Source organism: Alligator sinensis, unplaced genomic scaffold (assembly GCF_000455745.1).
Source record: "Alligator sinensis unplaced genomic scaffold, ASM45574v1 scaffold250_1, whole genome shotgun sequence".
Lineage (NCBI taxonomy): Eukaryota > Metazoa > Chordata > Crocodylia > Alligatoridae > Alligator > Alligator sinensis.
In genome coordinates, this window is record NW_005841888.1 from 3,730,673 (window position 1) to 3,740,960 (window position 10,288).

A 10,288-nucleotide genomic window follows, 5' to 3' on the forward strand; every position below is an offset into this window, starting at 1 on the left:
CCCGCCCCCAGCAAGCAGAAGCGGCAGCAGAGCCATGTGCCACTCAGGACAGGACAAGCCCAGCCGGAGCAGCAGGGACTCGGCTGCATTTTCCCCCTGCCTGCACCAGTTGGTCCGGAGTGACACATGGCTCCGCCGCCGCTTCTGCAGGCTAGTGCAGACCCAGCCAGGCTCCTCCAAGCTCTAGCAGCATGTGGGAATCCGGCTTCAGCCGCGTGCTGCTCTGGATGGGACAGACCTGTCCAAATTGGCACCAGGCAGCAGAGGTGGCGGTGGAGCTGTGTGCTGCTTAGGACTGACCAGCGCAGGTAGGGGGAAAGTGCAGCTGAGCCCCTGCTGCTCTGGCTGGGCTCATCCTGTCCCAAGTGGCACATGGCTACTCCTCTTCCCACATGCACCGCATTGGCAACGTCAAGCTGACATGGTGCGTGTGGGAACCTTGTCCCTTCCCCAGCCCTTCAGCAGCCATTAGGAAGCTGCTGAGGGGCTGGGGGAGAGACAAGGGGTGGGAATGAAAGTAAGCAGTGTTTACTTTCATTTCCCGTCGCAGCACCGCGGGCCACAGAAAACGGCTTGGCGGGCCGCATGTTGGACAAGCCTGAACTATACATAAATATTTATTTGTGTGTTTGTAAGTCTCACACAGCTAGATAAAGAGTTTAGATTATTATTAAGTCTTAATAAATCATTAGCATGCTGTTCAATTACACACATTCCTTATCTAAAGAGTATATAGCTTCAGGCTTCAATGTACATGGAGTCTTATATCTGTACTGTACCCTACAGATTTAATTACAGATTAGGGACTCAAGTAGGACAGATATGTAAGAATTCAGGAATTACTGATCCAGGCAACATAGGAAAGGTTTCTGGAAGAACAGAGTTTTGCAGAAAGGGAAAATATAAGGCATAGCTTGAAAAATGACATGTAGTTGAGAACATTAAAAGAAAATTGAGAACCATAAATAGAGTAGTTTAAAAAAAAAAACAACCCTTTCTTATTAAATTTTAATGATGACAAAAAGGTGCAAATGGGAAGCAATTTAGACGGTCACAATTGGATATGAAGTGCTAAGAGAGAGACCAAAGAGATGCAAAGGGATAAGCCATTATCAGAATTAAAGAAAAAATATATAATTTTAACATCGGGTTTTGAAAGTTTACTTAAAATTGTATTGTCTTTAATTTCTGACGTTGCTTTGTATCTTGTAAGACAAGACTGGTATTAATAGAGAACTCAATGGATGAGCACTTCCACAGATATTTTCACATAGATAATACAGGGAAAATTAACCTTATAATTTCAAAATAAAAGCAATATTTTAGAGAGAATACTGCTGAGGTCTTTGTGACAAATATTTATATATAATGTATTTTTACCTCTCTAGAAATATTTTAGAGATAAAATATTATTCTGAGTAAACAACAGTTATATTATTCACTGTACATGAACAGAATAAAAACAAAAACATACTTTAAATATTAAATATGAGAGCTATAGGATAAATCTCTTAAGAGATTTAAGAGTGGCCCCATTGTCCTCAAGAAAGCAAATCAAAGGAATAATTTTAAATATATGCATAAGCTTTTGAAGCAGTATGACCTTAATTCTTACCTTCAGCATACAATTCCAATTGACAAAAGGCTGTTCCACGTCTCACATACGCTTTAACTCTAGCACTAGCGTTGTCCGAAACAGGTGGTGTCAGCAAGTCTAGAGCCTTTACAAATAAAAAAAACATATTTAAGATATACATTATTAGACTTTTTGATAGCCTTATTTCCCATATCTAGATAGAATCATACACTTAAAAGTTATTGCTTATTTTTGTGAGTATGTGTTATAAATATAATCACACTGAGATATGCACACCACCATTCTTTTGTAGGAACAAAAATGTAAGTGTAGTTTTACAAGTGATAAATTGTGCCACAGTATGGTTTCTGAACCTTATCTGGACTAAAACTCAGACATACAATGTGTTCATGTTTTTTGTAGCCAACAAATACATTATGAGAGTCAGTAGTGCAAGTCATACTACAAACAAAATACTGACCAGTTTTTCTGCTGTATTACCACAGTTACTAAGAACGAGAAGTTTCCAGCCTGATATAGGAAATAATTCAAAAGGATAGTGATTTGGGAACATAATTTTTCAAAATATTCACATATCATGGGGTTTTTTAAATATTAAGGAAAAAATAGTGGCTTAACAAAAGTGGCTTCTACCCTATTAGATAACAGCATTATAAAAATGTTCTATTTTTGCACAAATAGTGGTTGCTAAAATATTGAGAACTTCTAGCATTTTTTTTAAGATATTGCATTTTTGCTACATCCATTCCTTCAATTCTTTTACAATTCTTTGCAAACAAAATCTTTTAAAAATATAAATACTCCTGAATAAGTTCCTTTATTATAGTTACTGATCTAACTACCTATCAAGTTCTTTCTTATGCAATTATATCGCATTATGCAAAATTTTGAAACAATCAGGCAATCATTTCTCTTTTAAAATTCAGTTTAGTGTTAAACTATCACTAAGATTGGAAGATCAAAAACATGGTTTCAAACATGTTGGTGGTATGAATTTAACAGCTTAGTATAATATCCATGACTATTTACATTTCCATTTTTTTTTTTTTTTAATTCCTGGCTACATGCTGGTATAAAAAAAAAACAAAAAAAAAAACACAACAACAAACTTATCCATGTATAAGAAAATGGATAACTACAGAAAGCCATGATTGTTTAACATTATTTATACCTTTGATGAATCTTCAATGCTCTTGTGCAAGTTTCTCAATTTAAGGTGGCAAGCAGCACGATTTAGATACAGTACTGGAATCTTATTATTTAATCGAATTGCCAAGTTATATGCATTTACAGCTGCAAGATAGTTTCCTGTTGAAAACATCTTACTATAAACATAACAAAAAGTAAAAAAAAGATTTTAAAACAATGATAAACAAATGGCTACCTAATATAAACATTTTGCATTAACCATTTTAAAACAAGTTTTTAAAGTTTTCCACTAAAAACTGATTATTTATGACATTTTTGCATATACAGTAAGCAACTGAGATGAAGTCTACTCTACAGTAATTTCATGCTGGTAATACAACACACTAACAGCCAATCTGGAAAAAAAGTAAATAAAAATAAAACAACTCACACCAAGGAAGTGGAGAAATAGAGCACATTTACATAGACATGCAATGAGAGATTCTTAAAACCAGAATTTTCTTGAATTGACCTTTCTGCATGAGACAGCATAGGATTTCACCTGCTAACTCCTAGACCAAGCCCACACCTTTTTTTGAACAGTTTTCCAATCTTAATTTAAAAAACACAACGAATGAGAAATCCATGACCTCTATATTATTCTAGCATTAGTATTTCCCTCAGTGGAAAAAAAACAAATACCGAATTAGATCCCACTCCACTTCTTAAGCTTCCGAGTCTCCAACTGCAATCCTGTTGCATACCACACAAGCTCCTAAGTAATATCTACTTTTGTAGAAGGCTTTCATCTTAGCCCTAAAGATTTCATAGTTTCATAGTTTTAGGGTCGGAAGGGACCTAATAGATCTTCTAGCCTGACCCCCCGCCAGGGCGGGAGAACAACAAAAAACCCTAAAAACAAAAACGGGACTCAAATGAGTCCAGCCAGGTAGGCATCCAGCCTCTTCTTAAAGACCCCCAGGGTAGGGGCCAGCACCACCTCCCTTGGAAGTTGGTTCCAGCTCCTAGCCGCCCTAACTGTGAAGTAGTTTTTTCGGATGTCCACTCTGTACCTCCTCTCCATCAACTTGTGCCCATTACTCCTTGTTATGCCAGCGGGGGCTAGGGGAAACAGCGTCTCCCCCAAACCCTTCTGGTTCCCCCTAGTGAGTTTACAGACGGTCACCAGGTCCCCCCTCAGCCTTCTCTTGTGGAGGCTGAATAGGTTCAGGTCCCGCAGTCTCTCACTGTAGGGTCTGCCCTGTTGTCCCCGGATCATGCGGGTGGCCCTCCTCTGGACCCTCTCCATGTTGTCCACATCCCTCCTGAAATGGGGCGCACAGAACTGGACACAATACTCCAGCTGCGGCCTGACCAGCATCGCATAGAGGGGGAGGATCACCTCCCTGGCTCTACTCGAGATGCACCTGTGGATGCACGACAAGGTCTGGTTAGCCCTGCCAACCATGACCTCGCATTGTCGGCCCATGTTCATCTTGGAGTCAATAATGACACCAAGATCCCTTTCCGCCTCCGTGCTTTCATAAAGCAGCAAAGAGAAGGAAGAGGATCCAGCATCTTCTGCTTTAACAGTTTTTCAGGGCCTTGGTCAGACAGGAATAAAAATCACAGAAATGCCTAATACCTGGAATGACAAGGTTCTTTGGGTGAATCTAATACCTTTTATTAGACCAACTTAAATAGTTGGAAAACAATTATTAAGCAAGCTTTCAGGTTCAAAAACCCTTCATCAGGCTAAGGAAGTTTCTGCAGTTGGTGTGTGCTCTTCCTCGATGGAATGAATAGTAAAGAAGCCAGAGGCTGGGCTGGTATGCATACAAGATAGGCAGTCAGTGAAAATGTAGATTGTATGCATATCAGCCCAGCCTCTGGCTTCTTTACTATTCATTCCATCCAGGAAGAGCACACACCAACTGCAGAAACTTCCTTAGCCTGACAAAGGGTTTTTGAACCCAAAAACTTGCTTGTTTTCCAACTATTTAAGTTGGTCTAATAAAAGATATCAGATTCACCCAAAGAACCTTGTCTGCCTATGTCCTTAGACCAACACAGCTACAACCTACACCCCTGTAATACCTGGAATAGGATCCAGTTCAGAGGTTGGCAATGTTTTTGGACAGAATGCCAAGCATATCAGCAATCTCTACTTGGAAGATGTTGGTGTGCCGGGGTGGATGGTGGAGAAGCTCTGAAAAGCCCAATCCTTGTTGTAGCAGTGCAGCTCTGGCCCCTTCCCCACCATCTTCCTGGAGGCACACATGCCAAGCAAAATGCCTTTACATGCCACGCTCTGGTATGAATGCTGGGAATTGCTAACCCCTGATCTAGTTTCTTATGTCCAGTTTGCATCTGCCTAGTTTCAGCTTCTGAAGTTCATATATTCCTTTTTTTGTCTCCAGAATTAAAGATCCATCTACTTTAAGTAATTTTATTCATATCTTGAATAAGGTCATATATTGGTTACTTGTAAAATAAGCAGAAAAGCAGTAACAGAAAACATTTTACTTGGAAAGTTAGAGGGCAAACTGGAAAGGTTCAGCTTGCTCTAGCAAACAGAATCATTACTTAACTTTTAAAATAGAAGAGCATGCAATTATGTTTCCTATTTGATTTAAAATACATCTTGAAATGAGTTCTAACTCACTTTCCTTTATCCTTTAACCAGTCTGGGTTTTTCTCCTCTTCTTTTAAGTCATCAAGCTCAGAAAAGTCAGCGTTCATTGCTCTTCGAGCCTCTGCTTGCTTATACAGCCACTATGATAACACGTGTACACAACACGTAAGCATGGTTTCTATAAGAATTACTTTTTCATGTTTGTTTTTATTTTGTTTTCAATCCTTTCACTCACTCCTTCAAGTATGACTTAATTATCCCATATTTGGTAGACATGCGTGGTTAGTAATTCAAGAAAAGAAAAGCTGCAAGACTTCCTGTATATTTTGTTTCTAAATACACCCCAGGGAATTATGTGCAGAAAAATTCAAAATTATACACCGAGTCCCGGGGGCTACATATGGCAATACACAGTCAACCTGGCCTAGCCTGGCCTGCACCTTCGAACCAAACCAGGCAGGCTCCATGCCAGCATATGTGGCTCACAGCACTGCAGACAAGAGCTGTGCATCATCGGGCTGAGAGGACTTGCTGCCTCCAAGTGAGGCTTCCAGCACTCCAGTGGGAAGCCACATGTGGGGGCACGGAGGTGTGCATCATTGGGCCAGGCTGGCTCCATGCCTCCACGTGCAATTTCCCACTGGAATGCTGGAAGCCCCACATGGAGGCGCACAGCCGACCAGCCTGGCCCAATGGTACATGGCTCCCACCTAGTGCCATGAGCCGCACATGCTGGCACAGAGCCAGCCTGGTTTGGGTTGAAGGTTCATGCCAGCAGGCTGGCCAGGCCATTTCTGTGCTACCAAGTATAGCCTCTGGGGGAAAACAGTGGCATGTGGCAGGTCCCCCCCCCCAAAATAAATCTACTGCCCTGCCCTGCCTGGTCTCCTGCAGGCAAGAGCTCCTCTCCCCACTTCCCAGCTGTCCACTCACACACCACCACACTTGGTGCCTCCACAGAGCTGGATGCAGAGCCTGCCCTGATTAAATTATGCAGTTATGCACAGTCATTTGTTTTATGCACACAATTGTGCGGCTGCATAATTACATAATTCCCCAAGGTGTATCTAAATGAGAAGTAAGAACAACCAGATTTCTCCCATTTTAACTTCCATCACCAACCATATCGTTACTCGTATTTTGGTAGTTTTACTTAGTTTAATAAGACAATAGAGGACTGAATTCCACAGATTTCAGTCACTCATCATGAAAGAATAGCACAAAAAACAAAAACCCTAAAAAATTAAAAACATCCATACCTCCTCCTCTTCTGCTACTCGGGATTCTCTGAGAGCTGTAGGAAAGACCCGAGGTGTAAAGTTGATTTTAATAGCACCAGCAGTTCGAGGAGCAGGGAAAGACTCCTCTTTCAACTTCTCTGAAAATATATTTCCTGTAACTGCAAGAACAGAAATGGTATATAGAAAAGTAAAGATAAGTTCTCTTTCTTGTTCTCTAATCACATTTTGAAGTACAAGTTAGATGTATACCTACAGGCTTTTGTTTGTTTGCCTGGGTTTTTTTTGAGAAAGTAGTTCTAAAAACGTTTAATCATGCAATTTTATTAAAGATGTTTGCTAATGATATCATCAGACAAGTAAATCCAGAAGGTACAAAACCTTTATACATGTTGCATTTCCTATTAATGTATTTTAGCTTTAATGTGGATATCAGATACAGGAAAAGATTTAAACTTTGGAAAATTATGATTACACTGAAAGGTATCTGTAGAGTTACCCAATCACTTTTAAAGCGCACATTAAACTGCATATCGTTTAATGGTCTTGAGGTGCTTCAGCATGAACTTGTTTCTCTGTTAATGAGAGAAACAACAATCAATATTATAGAAAAATCATGTTATTGTTTTGCATACCGTGTTTGATGCTGAAGTTCTCTAAAAACATTATAAAGAACATGTATATACTGTGTGTGTGTGTGTGTGTGTGTGTGTATATATGGCTAAACTTATTGGCTGTAAGCAACTAATACTGCTTGTGACACTCATTGTAACACCCAAGACTACAAAAATGACATATTTCGTAAGTGGTAATAGCTTGAATATAAGGGGTCCAGAAAAACTGAACTGAGCTCTAGGTGTAAAAACTAGAAGCATAAAAGTTATGTATTCAAATTTTAAATATTCATAAATCTGTTTTAGTTCACTTTTCTGAAGAGAATAATGGAGGATAATGCCAACACTTTCTCTTGGTAAAAAACCTCTTACCACATTATGCTGACAGAGAAAGAAAGCTCCAAAAAAGGAAAAGAAAGAGGGAGAACTGAGAACTATAATTTACCCTTCGTCATACATACAGATCTCAAAAGATTTCAATGGCAGCTAAGATGTCATATATATATATAAGCTCAACATATTAATTGAAAGTAAACAAGAAACAAAAACATCTGTAGTCAAAGAGAAGAATAACGGGTTCAGCGTGGAACAAAAACAAAATACACTAAAAATGCCTAGAAACATTTAGGAATTACATTTAGCCTGGAAATGGAGACAAAAACGTTACTCCTCTAATATTACCTTTTGCAGGTAAACTTGTATTCTTGTGAGTTCCTTCCCTCAGAGCCATACTTTTATTTATTTTTTGGTTTTTCTTTTCTGTTTGTTTCCTTTCTTGATGCACTCTCTCTTCTCTCTGTTTCTCATTTCTCTGATTTTTCCAAATCTCCAGCTCCTCAGTAACCTTTTTTCTCTCTTCTTCTTTCAGCTCTTCAATTCTTTTTCTCTCTGCTTCTTCTAGCTGTTTGAATTACAGAGGAGTGAACATACATCATACTTGGAGAAAATTAGAGGAAGAGAAATAAGTGACATCATTAGCTTCCAAGCCTATATTCCGAGCATAACACTGTTGCTAATATGAGAGAGCAGACATATTTGGGAAGGAAGCATCATGGGACCTGGTTGTTCTTTGACAGTAGCACCAATTCCATCTTTGTTTCAATAAGAGACCATGGCTCTAGCAAGATATTCAGGAATTCTGTGCTTCTAGAGCTACTATATCCTTTTGATTAGGCCCTGGTCACTTATGATTACAAAGAATTCTGTATCACCATTCATGCAAGTAAGGGTTTTGCCCCATTATCCTGGCTATATTCCAGTTTACAAAGTGTTAAAAAAAAAAAAAAATACAATTTTGGGGTCAATTATTCCTTACAATTTAAAAAAAACAAAACACCTTATTACCCAGGTAGCATGGCTATCACATTACCAAAACCATTCCTACAATTTTAAAAGATGTAAACATCATTCTTAGGGTATTTTTAAAAGCTACTGTACAAATTAAACAGTACCCAGATGTAGCATCGCTCTGAATAATTAATTTGAAGAAGGAACACCATAGAGTTCTCTTATATTTCATGAGTAATCTTAACAACAAAATACATGGAATAGAGGAATTGGAAGGGACCTCAGACGTTCATCTAGCCCAGGGCACTCAACTTTTGGCCCACGGGCCAAATCCAGCATCATGACATCCAACCCACAGGAATCCCTGCAGATCAGAAGAATTGGCAGCTGAAGTGGGAGAAGCTCTGTGCAGCTGAGTCCAACCCAACCTGGGCCATTGCAGCAAAGTGGGCTCAGAGCTGGGTCTGTTAGCTGGACATCAGGATCAAGCCAGGCTACTCCCCCACTCCATCCCACAGGCTTCCAGATTGGGTCTGGGTTGTTCCTCCCCTATCTCCATCTTACACATCTGGATCAGGGCCACTCTGCTCTGCCCCATTCCCCCCACTTTCCTCTCCACTCATCCAACTGGGAACCAGCCTGCTCCCTGCCCCCACCAGCAGATGGATCAGGGTTGGGCTGTGCACCCACCTGTGACTGGAAGGAGTTCGGTCTGTCAACACTGTGCCAGATCCAGCCCATGGCTGGACTTGACACTGCCCATCCAGCCTGCAGGGCAAAAAGTCTAGGCATCACCGATCTAGTCCAACCCCCTGGTCCATGCCAGAATCATCCCTGACTGAACTGTTACTTGACTCAAGTTATCTCAAGTAGTCAGCAAGCATGGCACACAAAAGAAAAATGAGCGAATAAAAATCTTGCTTATAAAATAAGCACTTTCTGCACATGGAGGTGTTCAGGAATGGACGTAAACAACTAGCAGTGGAAACAAGTGATATTTGAAAATTGCCAGCATGATATTCCAGCACAAATGTGAATAAAATGTTTCAAGAGTCCATGTTGCTTAATCAATACAAAGTAGTAGCTTTAGCTTTTTCATGCTGTGTCAAATGACTGCAGTCCCAATTCCCTTCCAACTGCCAACCTCTTCTCTGAATCTCCTCAACAAAAAGATCAATTTATATTGAAAATGCTGACGATCACATCTGTACTTCAACTTCTTCTTGGGTACAATACCCATGTCTAGCAGCAGCTGCAGATCCAGAGAGGGTGCAGTGGCATAGAAGCATCTTCTTTCAATTGACAATGCCACATGAGCAGCTGCCAGGGGCTCTTTATGTTTTTAAGTCCCCAAATAAGGTAAAACTCATTCCTCTTTTCCACTCACCTCAGCAGCATCTCCTTTCCTCTTCCCAATTCATCGCTGTCCCTGGCTGCCCTGGGAACAGAGGTGGGGAGCCTGATTCAGCCAGGGATGGAGGCAGTGTCAGGCAAGTTCTTCCTCCTTGTTCAGTTTCCCAGGTACACATGGGGAAGGGAATCCATCTGCTGTTTCTGATTTAAGCCTGGCTGGAGTAGGGCAGGAGCAGTGCTGAAGCTTCCCTCCCCTACCCTCACCCCCACAGCAGCTAGGGAGAACAGCAGCAGTGGGCAAGGGAGGAGAGGAGATGTGCTGCTGTGCACAGAGGGGAAGAGGTAAGGAAGGGAAGGTTCTTACCTGATTAATGGACTTAAAAAAAAAAAAAAAGAAGCCAAAAAGAAGCAAAAAAAAGTCACCAGTTGCTTTTCT

General features: G+C 40.5%; 1 protein-coding gene and 2 long non-coding RNA genes across 4 annotated transcripts in view; 1 reads left to right on the top strand and 2 right to left on the bottom strand.

Moving 5' to 3' along the window:
- The window catches only part of LOC112549279, a 12,242-nt gene extending 2,366 nt beyond the window's left edge, over positions 1–9,876 (top strand). Inside the window, exons 2-3 of the long non-coding RNA XR_003092662.1 lie at positions 5,412–5,525; positions 8,081–9,876. This is a non-coding gene — a long non-coding RNA (uncharacterized LOC112549279). The remainder of the gene's footprint in view (positions 1–5,411; positions 5,526–8,080) is intronic.
- Positions 1–10,288, bottom strand: part of DNAAF4 (dynein axonemal assembly factor 4) — a 17,362-nt gene that overhangs the window by 1,829 nt on the left and 5,245 nt on the right. For both annotated transcript variants that reach the window (XM_006017964.2, XM_006017965.2), the window contains exons 4-8: positions 7,894–8,113; positions 6,620–6,759; positions 5,391–5,500; positions 2,769–2,922; positions 1,616–1,721 (exon numbers count right to left, since the gene is read on the bottom strand). In XM_006017964.2, the coding sequence (XP_006018026.1) occupies positions 1,616–1,721; positions 2,769–2,922; positions 5,391–5,500; positions 6,620–6,759; positions 7,894–8,113 (730 nt within the window). The remainder of the gene's footprint in view (positions 1–1,615; positions 1,722–2,768; positions 2,923–5,390; positions 5,501–6,619; positions 6,760–7,893; positions 8,114–10,288) is intronic.
- The window catches only part of LOC106721847, an 857-nt gene continuing 516 nt past the window's right edge, over positions 9,948–10,288 (bottom strand). Inside the window, exons 2-3 of the long non-coding RNA XR_001357549.2 lie at positions 10,217–10,228; positions 9,948–10,068 (exon numbers count right to left, since the gene is read on the bottom strand). This is a non-coding gene — a long non-coding RNA (uncharacterized LOC106721847). The remainder of the gene's footprint in view (positions 10,069–10,216; positions 10,229–10,288) is intronic.